This window comes from Indicator indicator, chromosome 2 (genome assembly GCF_027791375.1).
Source record: "Indicator indicator isolate 239-I01 chromosome 2, UM_Iind_1.1, whole genome shotgun sequence".
Lineage (NCBI taxonomy): Eukaryota > Metazoa > Chordata > Aves > Piciformes > Indicatoridae > Indicator > Indicator indicator.
The window spans coordinates 11,849,912-11,867,254 of record NC_072011.1 but is presented as its reverse complement, the minus strand read 5'-3'; the positions used below and the strand labels follow the sequence as shown (position 1 = coordinate 11,867,254).

At 37.7% G+C, this 17,343-nt stretch overlaps 1 protein-coding gene across 3 annotated transcripts in view; it reads right to left on the bottom strand.

Annotated features, from left to right (window-relative positions):
* Nucleotides 1–204: 204 nt before the first annotated feature.
* Nucleotides 205–17,343, bottom strand: part of EYA4 (EYA transcriptional coactivator and phosphatase 4) — a 49,280-nt gene continuing 32,141 nt past the window's right edge. For all 3 annotated transcript variants that reach the window (XM_054399227.1, XM_054399228.1, XM_054399229.1), the window contains 7 exons: nt 14,904–14,993; nt 9,300–9,358; nt 9,027–9,187; nt 6,632–6,746; nt 4,709–4,830; nt 1,918–2,018; nt 205–285 (listed from right to left, as the gene is read on the bottom strand). In XM_054399227.1, the coding sequence (XP_054255202.1) occupies nt 205–285; nt 1,918–2,018; nt 4,709–4,830; nt 6,632–6,746; nt 9,027–9,187; nt 9,300–9,358; nt 14,904–14,993 (729 nt within the window). The remainder of the gene's footprint in view (nt 286–1,917; nt 2,019–4,708; nt 4,831–6,631; nt 6,747–9,026; nt 9,188–9,299; nt 9,359–14,903; nt 14,994–17,343) is intronic.

Sequence of the window (17,343 nt, the reverse complement as noted above, 5' to 3'; positions counted from 1 at the left end):
TGAGTTCTTCAGTTTGGAATTTTTAATCCCAAATATTTCTTCCTTTCTTTAAGACAATTCATACGTGGAAAGCCAAGAGGCATTGAATCACACATAAAAATTCAGTGTACTTGAAATATATATATATATATATATGTATATATATATACACACACACACACATATATATATATATATAAAGGATTGCCAACTTTTAGAACACAGTTACAAATACTCTAGTTCCAGTGCTTGATGGAGAGCCAAGAGGTCCGAATGACTGGATATCCTCCAGAAAGGCATGTTGTGCTGTGTTTGTTAGAGGGGGGAAAAGGTCAGGAAAGATGAACCAGTGTGACAGGGCAATATATGACACACGAGGCTAGTCAGATTACCACCACTTATTTTACACCACTGTAGTGCTGGATTGATTTTTGCTAGTACGTTACTGACAAAAATCAGACCAAAATAGATCTGAGCTTAATAGTTCAACTGCAGTTAAAATAATTAGTCTCTCCTACCGTTTTCTTTGGGAAGAGCCCATTATTTAGTAAGGGCTATTTGGTTGTTGTTAGCATGCAAACCCTTATGAAGGAGCATTAAGAGGAAATCCCTTTCTGCTCCCCCTTATTAGACTTTTCCAAATACCCAACGATTGTTTAGAGGGCTGTAAGACTTTCATTAAAAGAGGCTTCAGATGTAACACTTTGAAACAGAATTGAATTACATTTTTCTCCATCTAGGGGTGTAAAAAAAAAAAAAAAAGAAATCTCTTTGGGTAAGAAAATCACGAATTTCTGGCTTAAAAAAAAAAAAGATAATTTGTGCTGCAAAAAGCATCAGTGTCTCTGAGAGATGTAGATATATGCACCATTCTCCTCCAGCAATTCATTGGAATAGAAAAAAACCCAACACATACTTTCATGTTGTATTCAGATCTATTTATAATGTGCTATATTCATCCATCTCTCTGAATTCTTTATCTATCCATGCAATATAGGCAACATTAAGAAAAAAGCATGCCAGACTGGAAAGTATGCAATCCAACCACCTTTGTTTAGCACAAACTACAAAAGACCCATCACCAGTATTGTACCTATATTAAGGAACCATTTGGAATGAGCATTTTGGGTACTTCCATTTTGTTTCCCTTCATGCTACAAAACTAACAGGGCACTTGGCTTTGCTACTCCTAGCATGGCATTTATATTCCTTGTCCTCTGTAGACGTCATGAGGCAAAAGTTTTCAGTTTCTGCCCACTTCCAAGGTTACACTTGGGAAATATGGTGCAAATTCATAATTTGAGCTGTTTCTGAACAACAAAAACTTATCTGATGAAATTTAGACTTGAATTCTTTTCATGAGAAAACTGAGTATTGCTAAAGAAAGAGTTCTTTTTAGACACAGAGTTGGTGCACAACCTGTGGTGTGTTCTTTTTTCTTTGGCAGATGTGTATTCCTTAAAGCAAATTATCTGTTCATCATATTTGCTTTGGCACACTACAGATCTTTAACTATCTTAGCAAAAACTTTGCATGGTTCTTTATGTTTTTTCCACATTCTTGGTAGCACTTCTCTTGAAACGTCCCTGATTTCAGCATTTAAAGAAAGCCACCACCCAAACATTGTGTCACAGCCCTTTATATCTCTTCTGTTTAATTTGCTTGAAAAGTTAGTCAGAGCTTTCCCCCAATCATTTTTCATTTCTTTCAAAAATAATTTTGCAATTTCTTTCCGTTCCAAACCAAAGTGAGGCAAATGCTAGAATCCAAATGGTTCATTTTACTCTAAGTTTTTAATCTCATCATGCTCTTGTTGCCTTGCATCTGTGGACTAAAATTATTTGTCATTCTGCCATAGTGCAACACTGACAGAAATGCAAACAGAAAGGCTTGCATTAGTAGCTACGTATCACACCAACATTTCAGGAGACAGGTTACCTTTTTTGCTGCCTGTTCTTCTTCTACACCATCCCCAATTACAACATATACTACTTTTCTGCCAAACCTTTGCATTATTCGTTCAAAGCAACTTTCTTTTCCTGGAAGATAAATGAGATAAGAGTTCAGAGTGAAGTTACCTGATTAGCTGCATGTTCCTCATCTCGGCCATCTCCAATCACAACATAAGTTATGTTAGTGCCAAATCTGGACACTATACGCTCAAAACAGCTCTCTTTGCCTGAAAAAACAATGCACTACTTATTCAAGCTATCAAGGGAGTTATGGTAAAGCCCTACAAGGGATTATTGTAGTGGCAAGACATTCTTACTACTGCTTTTGAAAAGTTCCTAGCCTTGGGATTTAGAGCCAGAACTGGTAAGAAGCAATTAATTCTCGTAGTGAAACTAAGCCATTCCAGGTAAAACTAAATCTCTTTCTTAATTGTCACAGGAAAGTCATTAAGATAAAACAATTAGCAGCACTGTAAAAACGAATAGGTCAGTCAATGAATTGAAATATTTCCCTATTATTGCAGTAATATTTCAAGGAAAGCAGAAAGTTTAATTCAATAATCATAGAATCATTTTGGTGGAAAAAGACCTTCAAGATCATTGAGTCTAACCAAGTTTAATTCAATAATTATAGAATCATTTTGGGGGAAAAAGACCTTCAAGATCATTGAGTCTAACCACTGCTCCCTCCTCCACAACAAGTGACGCAGCAATGTAAAAAACTGTTATAAGATCAATGGACAAGCAAGATAAAATTAGACAACAGGCTCCTGTGAGAGCTTCATGAAGCATTTGGCTCTTTTGGAGAAATGTGGAAACAAACAGGCTATCACAGTAACAATGACAAACAGGACTGGAAGTGCAGTCATCTACTCATCTCATTGCATTGCAGGTTCAGTTTTATCAACAAGTGCTTCTGCTACAGATCCTAAAACTGCCCTAGTATGATGAGTTCACTGTCTCCACAGGTGATCTCCATATTTAATTAACCCTTACCATTAGGAAGCTTCTCTCTGACATGTGACCTACACATGCAAAGAAATGATCACCTGTAGTCATACCTTCTATCAACACAGAAAGAGGATTTCTTTCCTCTCCATAATAAAATCATAAAATCATAGAACAAGTTGGGTTGGAAGGCACCTCCAAAGGTCATCTAGTCCAACCCCCTGCAGTGAGCAGGGACATCCTCCACTAGATCAGGCTGCTCAGAGCCTTGCCAATCCCGACCTTAATATCTCCAGGGATGGGGCCTCAAATACCTCCCTGGGCAACCTGTTCCAGTGTTCCACTACCCTCATGGTAAAGAACTTCCTCCTGACGTGCAACCTAAATCTGCTCTTCTCCAATTTAAAACCATTGCCCTTCGTCCTATCACCACAGGCATTTGTAAACAGTCCTTTTCCAGCCTTCTTGTAGGTTCCCTTCAAGTTATTGTCTCCCCAGTCTTACTTTCCAGATTTTTAGTCTCTTCTCACAAGCTCCTGATTTCTACATCCCTGATGTTTACTGCTTTTCTCTTGTTTTTTTTTTGGCTGGCCCACAAAAAAGGGCTTATGCTTAGGAAAAGCATTGTGAGAACCAGATTTCAGTGTGTGCAAGCAACAGCTGCAGTTATGGTTCTCTGCTCATCATAGTGCAGAGATCAGTGAGATGAAAAGTAGAGAGAGATCTTGTACCCAGTAGAATTTGCTGTGCTCCTGACAGTGGCCATACTGTTCCCAGAAGGAATTCCTGGTACGGAATTAATCTGACAGAACCTCCAGAGGCTGTGCTTCATTTCACCACCCCCTTCTGTGCTGTTTAGCACCATTAATGCTCCTTTCTTAGGTCTGAATGCAGTCTCAGTGACTGAATCCAACATGCACAGGCCATGTGACAGATGACATTCATTCCAGAGGCTGCTCATTACCAGGTTGTATTTGGGACACTTGCTGCCTTGACTTCAGTTTATGAAGTGTTTGAGGCATTTCTGTCTAGAAGACATCTCCAGCTAATTAAAGGATGACTGAGGTGATACTTTTTCCTGACACTGCTACAGTATGCATTGTTTTTTCACTTGTGAAAATCATTTAGGACATATATTAGAATGCTTTTGTTAATAAAGTGTCACATTCCACGTTATATGAAGTGTCATAGGTATAGAAATTAAACATTCAAGAATTAATAAAGGGTAAATGATGAAATCTGCCAAAATTATCAGTCATTGTAGGCTGCATCATTTCACAGGAATTGTAACTTGTCTTGCTTTACAAGGAAATGTTGGATGCTATTTCCAAACCCCATGAATTTCCAGACTGTAATACACAGGAGAAATAGAGTCATCAACAGCATAGGCAAGTACTTTGTGGCATCCATCAACACAGGTTCTGTTGGTGACAGTCATCATTGCCATCACTGACATGCTGTGCTTCCAGAAAAAACTTGTCAAGTGGTGGCCTAGCTTACCTAGAGCTGAAGGTCAGAGGAGAGACTATTTTAACAGAGAAGTTCTGCTTAGACTTGATTTCACAAAACACTTTTCTTCATTCTTTTCCACACATTTGTTTTCTGCACCATACATAGGAGTTTATGATGCTTTTAATCAGTATGGAGACCTTTACTCCCTCAGGAATCAGTGAAAATAAGCTGAATTTGAAATTTATTGACAAACACATGCAATGTCTAAATCTTATAACACTGTGTCAGGGAAGTGGCTTGGAGTCCATCCACTACTGGCAAAAAAAAATACTGATAATGCAGTGCTGTTAGAATGGATGAAGGAATAAATTTCTTACCTATTTTTGTTGCACTGTAAATATTTTCAATAGGAAAAGCTCCTCCTAAGCTGTATAGCAGAACTTTTGCAAGTGCTGGGATAAGCTGGGTTGTTGTTACCAGCACATTTACACAATTATTCCTAAAATGAGAGAAACAGTTAAAGTTTCAATAGCTTAAAATCATTTCTCAAATGCTGATGAGGTGAACAAGCTGTGGAAAGCATATTCACAATTCCTCAACATTTACTTTTCACTCACACAGCAATGCTGCTCAGCACCATCACTTCCAGGAAAATTAAGTACATTAAACTTTTGGCAAAACCCTTTAAAACATATGCAGGCCTGATTTGTAGAAAATATTCCACACTTCTTTATAAAAAACAGGTCCTTGAGGATGGGTTCAGTAAAATACAGCTATTTCATATCACCACCTGCAGAAACTGGCATTCTAATGCTTTGAAAGCATCATTTTCATGTTAACAATTACTTGATAGTAGCCACCAGACAAATAAATGTGTAAGGAGAAGTGAAAGCATCACTTGTTACTCCTGTCTTGAGGAGCAATAAACAGCCACTAGGCATTTCTGCACAATGACATCACTTCGTTCACTTTTCAAGAGTAAGAATATTTCTGAGAAAAGGGAGAGTTAGGAATAATAATGCTCAGGAAGCATCAAATGGTGAGGACAAAAACTTGAATAGAGAAGTTGTGCTAGCAGTTGCACAACAGAAAACTCATGAGCCAGGCTACTTTAGGCTAAAACATGAGCATGACAATGTGAATATGCAGCCGAGAGCAAATAACTGCGCTTTTTTTTTAACTCCTGGTTCTTTCACAAACTCCAAGCAAGACCTTAGGCTACTACTTCTGCCTTAATGTAACTTAATTTCCTACAACTAACATACAGATGATGTTAGCAGCCTCATAGGTAGCTTCTGAAGTTTTATAGCTGCACAGCTTTTTAAAGACAAAAGAAAATCATTTAACAGTCCTGAGAAACTGGTAAGTTTTCCAGACTTATCCATCAAAGCTCAAACAGCCTTCATTACCAAATGTCTTTTTGAAGACTAGCAATTCAGCCAGGGATGCAGAGCTAAACACAATAGATTGCATAGATTTTTCCTGTTTTTTTATGCTCTTGAAGTGTTTAAGACACTGTTAAATAAACAATCGAGAGTTAAACACATTACAAAAGTTGTTACGTTTCACCTAAAGTTTTCACTTTTCACATTTGTTCTTTCCATTTGATGCTGAGTCTTTACCCAGATGTGTTCAAAAGTCAAGATGGCTTAACTTTGTTCTTTTTTATGGTTTAAAACCAGAATTTTGGGGCACTTCACATAATATACATATTGCATGGCTGATTAAGCAGCAGCAGTGTTCACAGTTTTATTATTACAAAAGAACAATGCATTTTATGTCTCCTTAATAGAAACCCAGACTTTTACTGCAGTTAAAACAGATTTTTGGTCTTCTGAAAACTTATACACTTAAGCATACTGGTTTGTCTGGAAAGATAGAGGGAAAATATTTTTGTGTTTGGGGATCTACACAGTATTTATGTAACACTCTGAATAGTCACAAACATTGGAGGACAGAACAGAGAGACAGGAAACTCAGAGGATGCTGTCCAGAAGCTAATAAATGAAAGGCTGGCTCAGAATTTCTGCAGTACCCTTTCAATGCATGCAGGGCCATTTATCACATTATAAACGATACTATATACTAACTTTATTAAATGTTGGAATCACTGAAAATTGAAGAAACTGTAAACTAAGTCACTTTCCATGGATATTTTTCCTATGTGCTATTCAAAAGTTGTATCAGACCTGTTCTGTTCTTTAAAGGTGCAAATTTATTGTAACTTCAAATGTCCAAAAAAAAAGAGCCATTACAAGTCCCAAACTAGAAACTTCTTTACAGTAGACCCAAATACATACCTTGTGCTGATAATTGATAGTGATTTAAGTGCATTTGTTAGCCAGGAGTCTGTTAGAGCTTCAATCTCTGCTCTTAATTGCAACCATGCATCTCTTTTTGCGGGACCCAGGAGTCCTTTTATGTAAAAAAGCAAGAACAGGAAAAAAAAACTAAATTAAAATCTGCATTAACTGGAATGTATAGATTTTTATGGTCATTGTTTCATTTTAAATTTCACTAGAACTTGAGAAAACATCAATCTCTTCAAGGCTCAGCAAATCACTCTCTTCATTGTATCAAGGGAATGTCAGTGAGTATTGCAGATAACAAGCAGTAGTCTGAGGTTGTTGGTTTATTTATTCTTTTTCTACTTAGATACTTAACTACGTTCCAAAGTGTATCTTTCAGAAATACATTTTTTTTTTAAACCAGCTCCTCACAAATATCTTGCTCTCTAATAATTGGAGGCAGGGACAAGAAGATCCATGCCATTGGGATGATATGCAAAGACACTTACAGAAGACAACACTTCAGCACAAACTTGGCCTTTGCAGTATCTGTGTTAGCTTAATACTGTCCTGCTTATAACTCTGCACATAGGTGAACCTCGGGTTACTCCTATGGAAATGCATTTGTTTGCTTGATGACTTGCTCTTCATGTCCTGTTGTAGTCAGTAACCATAGCACCTTTTGTGGCCCTGCAACACCTGTACATCTAATGTTCTCATATCTCAGTTGGTCCCTCAAAACACCTTAACATTTCATTTTGGGTATAAATGTCAGATTTTTAAAAATACCCAGAGTCTATTGAATGTTAAGACACATGTTCTTTGGAATCGAGTTACTTTAAATTTAGATTTGGTCCTGGAAAAGCAGGGAAGGAGGCTTCATGACCTTTAGCAACCCTTTTCTCTTTCTTTCACACTCTGTGTTCCCGAGAAGTGGTGATGACTGTCCTCAAGAATGTGAAATGAAGCAACCTAAAAATACCTAGTTTGATCCAGCCTTCTGTTGCCTTCTAACAGCTATATTGAAATAGAAGGATAGATGTGTGATAAAAATATTATTAAAAAAGAAGTAGAGGATGAATGAACAAACATTTCGTTGTGCCAGCGGTGGAATGTATTTCAGAAGCAGGATTTGTGGGAGAGAATAAAAACCTTGTTACATGTACCATGATCCTCTTAGTGTGTTTCCTCTTGGACTTAAACTCCTCCTAGTGTTAGAAGTTTTATAAAGTGCAGCAGTTTTAGAATGTTAGATGCCTTAGGAGATATAATGAAGCCCTGTAATCTTTTGGATAAGAATGTTTCAGGTATTATAAATATATAAAAACTCTACTCATAACACCAATGAAGGGCAAGGCAGAGCAAGTGAAAGCCAACTATCTACTATCAGCCTCTGGTCCTATTGCTTTTTCCTGTGGCAAATGAAAATTCTGAAATACTACGAGAAAAAACATGTATTTCAGATTCACATAATAGTTGCACTGCTTCCTGTTCCCATGAGACTGCAGGAAGGGCTAAAAGAACATCATGATTTTGTGGAGGGTAAGCTTCACTCTGACTTTCAAGTTCCTTTGTGAAATGTTTCAGATGAGTTGAAAAAACCCTATGGAATGGTAGAGTGTTCACCTGGACTCCTTACCAGTTGGGTTAGCCTCATCTTATCCTCAGTTGTGGCTATAGCAATGCTTGAAGAATATTAAATATTCCTTGTTCTTACAGTCTCTTCTTGAGGGAGTCAGTTGACACATTGCCCTCCTCAGAAGAGGGCTGTCTGTCTCTACAAGTCACATAGGACTCTCCAGAACAGATTCTTTCAGTTTTACTGCTTGATTTCCTATAAGCCTGCTGGCATAGACACGACTGAGTCCATGAATGAAAACATTCACAAGAAAGCTCTCGAATTTCTTGCTAATAAAATTAACTCTGTAAGCTACAGGGTCAACAAAAGGGGCTAGTGGCATAGCATTGCTAGAGTCTTCTGGCATCCACTGGTGAAAACAGACTAAGCAGACACTCAGCAGAGAGTTTATCAGGCAGTATGTTGTTACCAACCAGTTTATGAAAATGTATGACGGGAAACACCAGCCACAACCAATTTGTGATGTGGACACTATATAACCTCTTTCCTAAAATCACAGCATATTTCAGGTGGAGTAAGTGGCTCAACAAATCAGTAAGGTGAGTATAACTAAGATGGCTCTGAAGGATAAAAATGAGTTCTGTGGAAGCTAAACAAAAACCTGCATGGTTTCCCCGTATCTGGTTCTCCTGCCGTTACAGTCAGTAGCTTTCAACAGTCACATCACTTTCTGTTCACTCTAGCTTCCAAGGTACATTCCCTTGGTATCAGTTATTTTTAATGAACTTCAACCTGATCAGCACTCTAAATTGGTTTTGACAAACTCACCTCCTATGTTGTTCTTGTAAGTATTATACAACTCTTTTACTCTTCTGTAACGGAAAGCCAGCTTCCTCATCCAGTCAACCCCTCCTCTTACACCTGTTGGCAGACAAAGGTTTGCACTACTTGCAGCTGCATGGAAGCCATCAGTTGCAAAACTGTAGGTACTGCAAACACCCAAAATACAGTAAAAATAAATACAATGTATTCCTGTAAATGCTCAATTTATTTAATCTTTCAAGAAAAAAAAAAAGAAAAGAAACAAATACTATATCTCACCTTAGGTCTTGTCCATTATCATCAGAAGAAACATCATCTATATGAACTTGATCACACTCCTGTTGGAAAAAAGCCCAAATGATAAATCGTCTTATGAATGCACTTAGCTGGGATAAGAAATGATCAGTGCAGGCCACTAACTGCACCAGAAGATGGCGCTATAGGCACACCTACAGCTTCCTATCGCCATCAGCTTCTTGAAAAGAAAACAACGTTCAGCTCCCACACTGTGTAAATCCCTAGTTAAAACAGACCTTTAGAAAAGCAATCCGTAATTTTAGTGTCTCTCTAGATTAAAATAATTTTAATTGCAAAAAAAGCCCCAACAATTTCAAGTCTCTTTCATAGTCTTTTTAGCCTACTAGTATTTCAAAATCACCTAAACCTTATTTCCCCACTTCCTAAAAGCTAGTGATGATGAACTTCAACAGGCATTATCACCTCTGTTAAATCTCTGCGAGCCTGGATGCTTATCACATTCGTTTATCCAAATGCCTTTGGCTGGAAAAATCACAGATAATCAAGCAGTCCTGGAAAACTTCAGTATTTCCTGGTTTCAGAAGGCATGGAAGTAACTCCAGGGAACTGAGGTACACTGGAAAACTGAACTCCCCTCCAAGATGGCTTTATAATTGGGATAGCTACCAAATACCCTGTTCTGCACAGTGGTTACAGCAGAAAGATAGGACAAATAAATAAACACTCCATCAAGCAACAGTAAATATGACCAGGCATTGCATTACTGTTTTCTGTAGTTGCTGTAATTAACATCCTGACTGAAAGATGGAGGCATTTGAAATTCAGTGTCTGGAGATTTTACTTTCTTGTATGTAAGTAATTTAAAAATATTTAAAATAGCTGATTAATATAACCTTAAAATAATTTATGAAAGACTTCAAGGATGCATTTAGAATTGCTCCTCACCTAATGTTTTCTGGTAATTTAATCTCATCACTTAGGCAAAATGAGGTTGAGCTTTCTTGTGCCTCATGAGTCACTTGAGCCAAATAAAGTTGCTTTCTTGAGCCTTCTTGAGTCACTTATGCCAAATAAAGCTGCTGACAAGCAGTGCTTAATTCAGACTCTTTGTGACATGCAGGAATTTGCAATCCTAAATCTCATACCAATGCTAAATTGTCCAGTTAAAGGATAAAGAGCAATGGGGGGAGTGATTTCCAAATGTGTATGCCACAAGTTCCTAGAGTGTGAATTTGAGGAAATACCATTTCTTCTTTCTGTTTGCTTTGTACCAAATAAAAACTTACTACTTCTAACCAAAGTTGTTACAAAAATAAACTAGCAATTTTTTGTATAAAATAAATACATATCATTTCATTTTGAAGTACATTATTTTGTTGCATCATACAAGGAATCATAATTGGAAATTTGTGTTATGACTGAAAGAATGAGGGGCCAAACACTGCATATTGGGATTAAGCCATTAAGACAGGCATGAAAGAGCTGTGCTCATGGAACAGGAATGAATCATTCTTCTCCCCACTGGAGAAATACAATTTTCTTGTGTCTGTCTGAGGCAATTATCTTGAGCTGTAGAATATTTTAAAGAATCTGCTTTGGGATGTAAATAGAAGATACAAAGAGAAAGAAAAGGGGAAGGAGCAGCTGAAATGAAAGATTATTTTCTTTATACTTATTTATTACACTCCAGAAAAAAGAAAAATACAACTATACCAAATGTAGAAGAGAGACTCAAAAATAAGATGGAAGTCCCCACTGGGACAAATTCCTAGTCTATATTTTGCAGTATCTGGCATCCTAATCACTGTCACAGATTTCCCTGGAACTGGTCAAAGCATAACATAATTTCAAAAGTTTAAAAATCAGTCCTATGGATTTGAAGATTTACAAATTAAAAGGAGGGCACACAGAAACCCTGAGGGCTAAGAAGGAATGTCTGCTGCTGTTTGGGTTTTCTCAAGGCTTTAAACTGCATTGTCCCAGCCTTGAAAATTCCAGGTAACTGTTCTGTTGATAATGTCATTATTAAATTAAATATGAGCAGGTGGCAAAGGCTTAGCTGTTTACTTTGATTTTATCTGTTTGTTCACTGACTCTAGGAACAGGAGATAAGGGGAATGCACAGCTTTCTGATTACTTGCTCCTTGTCCCTGCAAGAAACTTGTTCAGTTTATAAGGGGATCAAACCCAACAGCGCTGACCAGCTTCCTCCTCTTCTCCCTTCCTATTCTCCTCTTGGACCTAGGGCTCATCTCCTCAACCTACTGGCAAGAGAGATTTACAGACCAACAACAAACTTAACATGTCCACCACTCTCTGCTTTGCTTTACTTTGTTTTCTTGTTTATTAACCTACTTCAACTAAAGTGCTTACATTTTACAAAATCACTTATGTGGTGTGAAAAAAAACATTTTGGGGAAAAAAAAAAGAAAGAAAGAAGAAAGAAAGAGCAGATGGCTTGAGCAGATTTGAGATAATTCTCTGCTTTTCCTGAAAGGAAGAGAAAACTAGTAGTACAACACTACATTTGAGCTTCCTTGTGAAAGATACCAAACAATTGCAGGGTGGAACTCTGTTACTTTATGCTTTCTATTACATTAAATGTTAAGTTAAAATACTTTCTGTATCATCTATAGTACTGGCTACACTCAAATCCTAGAATCTCATTGTCAGTGCAAGGTCAAAACTAAGAAAGATAAAATATATTTCCTGTTACTGAGAGTAGAGGAAAGGAATCTACGTGCAGTAACTGGCTTTTGCTTGCAGCAATGCTAATTTAAATTTTATCTGCATGCAGTCAATTTTTTGCAGTAATTTTTAGAGCCTGAAAATTTGAGACTACAGAATCAAGAAATCATCCATAAAAATTACTCTCCTGGAATGGATAATAATTTCATTATCCAGTAAAAACACTGACTCACCACACTGAACATGGAAATGTTATTATTGAGAGGATATTCAGCACCATGCTCTCTCAGGCAATGCAAAACAGCCTTTTTTATGTGTATATACCCCATGCTCTGTTAAAACTAGTTTGCCCTGCCTCCCAAATTCTGAGGCTGATCTGAATCCTAATTTTTATTGCTCATTTTTATTTCAAATAAGAAAAAAATAATTATAAAATCTCATCTAAAAGGTGGTAGGATTCTCATAAAAATGAAAACATAATTCAGTTTATTTGAAATAAACATTCTTCATCATCATCCTGAGAGTGGAAGGGGATAATGGGGCTGGAAGATTGATGTCCAAATTCCGACTTGCAGTTTGCAGAAATTTTAGTGGGGGTTTTTGCATGCATATATGCCCCACCAACATTTTTAAAGCTATCTTAAAATTAATAAAATAATCTTAATTCTATTCCTTACCTAGCTGAGAACATTAGCCAAGGTATTATTACAGAACTGAGTCCCATCTCTAAGTACTGTTTAGGCACATGAACTTTCTAGAGCACTAGACTCCTGTTTTGATGGCAAACCACCAAATGCCCTCCCAAGTGATATTTCTCATGCTAACTAAAATTTATACACTGAGAATGAAATAGCTGGAGAACAGCCTAGCCTGAAATAAAAGTGCATCTTGGCTGATTAGAACATGGGTTACTGGGTCAGTGGGGAATGTCTCAGCAGACTGGAATTTCTGCATCAGCAGTCATTCTAGTGAGACAGATTTGCATAGACGAAAGAAAACTTTATTTTTCCATGTGATAGCTTTCAATAATTTGGTTATTATTACTAGTCCCTGGTATGAAGTGTTCATAATCAAGATGGAAAAAAAGAAAGCCTACAGGATGTAGTGAATGGACTCAATGTTACTGGAATATAAATTCATTAGTACACCACACTTGTCCTGTCTGGAGCCAGGAGGTTAATTGTTGCTTATCAGAGTTGGTTTTGAAACAAAGATGAATTCTGGGATAGAAAATACTTAATTGCATATAGAAATTGGTTGTAATCAAATCAAATCGGCTGAGTTATGAGACTCTCTGAGAGAGTCCCCAAGGAGTATTTTTGGATTTATCTGAAACAAAAAACTGCTTGGATTCTCTTCAAGCTCTGGAATGAGGTAGGGTGTGAATTTTTGGACAGGATATTAAAAACACCCCATGAAGAATATAAAAAATGTGATAATCCACCTATGACTGCTGAACCTCACATCTACAAAGAAAGAGGAATGGAAAGAGGGCAAGGCTCCTTTTTGCTTAACAATTCCACTTGAATTCAGTACTAGATTGAAGGACTCTGGATGTATGCTACTGAGAGGCTTAAAATTCACTGGGTGCCACATGAACTCTGAACATGTAAGGGCAAAGGTCTGCTAGAGAGAAACTTAAGCAATGCTTTGAAAAATTGATTTGGAATCTACTCCCAGTACAGGGCACCAGAAGGAGAACATTCAGCAAATGCACTTGCATTGTCAAGTCACTGTGACTGCAATGAAACACTGACTGCTGAAGACATGCCCATGGCTTTACTTCCTTAGATTTCTGCTGCTAGGGAGAAGTGCAGCTCAGATATAAGGAGACGCAGATCCCAGTTTCTTGACTTAAAAAGAGCTAAGAATAAAATGAGGTCTGCAAGGGATGACAAAGACAACTACAGCCTGGCAGTTTCTGCTTTTCTTATTGCCTCCAGTAAATGAAGTAACTAAAGAAGTGCACACTAGAAAAATCAATGTCCCTGGGAATGTAAAAAATCTGACTTATCCTCATTTTTTCTATTCACTTATCAGAAACCTTTCCCTGGCATTTCAAATAAAACCCCAGTCTTCCAACTGCCATTAGTGGCAAAATATCTCTGTCCATGGTGGAAACTCTGGGTTCCACTACAACTAGGGGAAGAAGTGATTTAGGCCAGGGTAAGGACTGAAAACCCCATAGTTTAATTAACTATTCTCCCTCTGTGTCTTGGCATACATGATATCACTCTCCACATTAATGGATTTGAACTCCTGGAGTGAAATGGAAAGTCTGTGAAGCTCAGCTGTTAAGCCTTCTTCCCAGGCTGCTGTCCCTACAGCAGTCCATCTGTTGTGTACTTCTGACAGGTGAGTAGTCCACAGCGGTTGCTCCCTAGAAAGAGGTTTCTTTGTTTTCTGAGCAGATGCTAAATTGCACACCTTGGGCACTTGGTGACAAAACATGTGGTTGCCTTGTTACTTTGGGAAGAGACATCACTGATGACTGCAATAGTCCCAGCTCTCTGATGCTGCAGTCTTTGAGGTAACTGAAGAATATTCTACCTTTGAGCAAGAAAGGAGGGATTGTGGCCACAAGGCTGCTCAGGTATGTGAGGAGAAGAACACAGTCTTTTGTGGTCAGATGATGGCATCCACTGAAAGCAAGAGAACTTCAAGAGAAAGAATGGGAGGCAGATATGTCTCCCTCCTGGAAAAGACTGCAGACAGCTCTAAATCCATGGAAAATGAAAAGAGGCCATGGGACAAAGAGAGGAAAGGGCAGTCTTACCCTGTTTCATGGAAGGACTCTGGCACCACAAGAAGTCACTGCCACCAGACTAACCTCCCTCTGATTAAACAACTCAAAGTCTAGATAGGCAGAAAATGTCACACACAACAAACACTAACACAGCAAAACCCAGGAATAATGGTGATTATGTTGATTCTTACCTCTAAATCATTAAAAAATAAATGTGTGTCAGCAAGATTAAAAATCATTTCTTCCATTCGCAGTCCAAGGGTCACTGCCATTGGTGGATCCTTGAAAAAAAGAAAGTAAGGTTAACCACTTAAAAGCATTTCTATTATATCAGAATTACTTTTAAAACTGCTGTGCACAGTGTTTTGAAAAACTATCACTGCAAGAAATTTATGTAAAATCCTTTCATTAGCAAGCCATTTTAATAGAACACTATAAGAAGGGACTACTCAACCTGTGTGAGAACATTTGGGTAGCTGGGGATGTTGAAACATCAAGTTTTTTGCAAGTCAAGGCATTTGTAACCTGAGTGAAGTGACAGGGGAAACTCTGGTGGCCAGATGTAAATCTGCATAAAGGTGGCTGTAAACAGGAGAGGAACTTCTCACAAACGACATATCCAAGAAAACCAGTGTTTATTACTACGAAAATATAGTAAATTTTTCATCCCTGAGTCCCTTGAAAATATATGCAAGTATCTTGCCTGTCAATTGTGGGCTGAAAAGAATTTGAGTCACAGAGCACTAATTTTTTTAACCCAATGCTCTGAGTCAGCAGCAGAGGTAGGAAAAAAGTTACTTCATATGACACCCAGTTCACTGTGCAGCTCCTCTGATCTCTTGGCTTTTCTTCCCAAGTTTTGGGCATACAGAATTCCTCACCAAGGTCATGCTAAACTGGACTAGAAAAGGTAGTGACCGCTACGAAATGATGACTTAGTAAGCAATTATCCTACACTGTGATAGGAAGCTGTGATTTAAGAGGTCTTTTCAATTTACAATGTCTCTGCTTTAGAAAAATACAAAGGATGGACTGGATCTATACCTATTTCCCCAAATGGAGTTTCACTTCCCATAAATCATCACTGCCTTGCCTATGTTTAGGCTCATATCACTTTCCTACACTTTCTGCTGCTCCAGCAAGTATCTTCAAACCCTGTATTTTGCCATTCTCTGTCTTGATATTTGCCCTTCTTCCAAGCAGGCACTCACAGATACATTTCCAGGCTCTCCTTTATGATTTTATTGCAAGTATTCACTCAACAAAGTCTGCTATAACAATTTCTCTGAGAGCATTTAGTATAGAGTAAATGTGAGATAATTAATTTAACTTTGCTAGGCTTGCTAGGAAAGAGGTTAAGCCAATTTGCATTACCTTACATTTGTTTCAGAGTAAGAACACACATGGACGCTTCCTGATTGCTTAGTTGACACCTGGCAACTAGTCTTATCATTGCCTTAATCATCTACCAGAGCTTGTGGGGCTCAGTAAACCTTCTTAGGTGTTCTGCAATGGATTTCTAAAATTGATGTGATCCTCGTTAAAGTAAGAAGAAGAAAAAAAAAAAATCTGTGTTTATTCATTTAAATTCTGATTGACACTAAACAGTTTTCAGAAACCCCTTCTTAAATACCTTGAAATGAAAAGTCTAAAGGTTTACCAGCATCTGGCAACAAAATCACACAAAGCCTCAAATAATCATTTGTTAGTATTAGGATCAAAGGCTTCCCAATCAGGATCAGACGGCTGCAACTCTAGGGCTTCACAACAACAGAATAAAAGATGGCTTCTGCCCTCAAGCACTTAAAAACTAATTAATGGTAAAATCATAAATGCACACATGTTTTGACCCTTGCTCTTGAAAAAAAAAACAGACTGGAAGGGGAGAAGAGGGTACAAGAATTTGTAATGATCCAAAGCTAGACCTTTTCTCTGGCAGTGAAAAGGAGTATTTTCATGTTGACCCTTCAACTGGTCTAGACTACCTTTCTGAAGTAAAACCCAAATGCAGTTCCTAGTAACATAACTTCATCCCCTATGTCTTCTGCAGTTATATCCACTGGATCTGAAAGTCACATGGCTGAAAATAGCAGCAAATGCAAAGGTCAGTTTCAAAGGGGATGATTAAGAGCAAACATTAACAGATTTGCAAAAACTCTCCTAAGATTCTTAGAACACAAATCATCAGAATACTCTGGTCTCATGAGATTCCTCATCAAGCCATAATGTTTTTATCAAAGTGTCATCACATATAAACATGTGTGTCTTTCCTTTCTTTTGTATTTTTTTTTTCTGTGCACAGTAAATTGAAAGTTTCTCTTCCTGGTACAAGTTATTTGCAATACTTTATTTCAATCCTACGAACTTTATGCACAGGTGGTAACTCATTATTATTTATGTGAGTTAAGTTATTCACTGGAGTGCTTCCAAGACTGGAATCTCAGACTTTTGATTCTCAGTCTCTTTCCCACCCCCCTACCCCCTCCTTCCTGGGTAAAAGTAGACTTAAATGCGGAAATTTGCTATACCATATTCCATTATAATCCAATTTGTTTTTACAGAAACTACCAACTATGTATCACAATTTCCTGCTTTGTCTAGTGTAGTTGAAAGATGTAAATGTGACAAAGC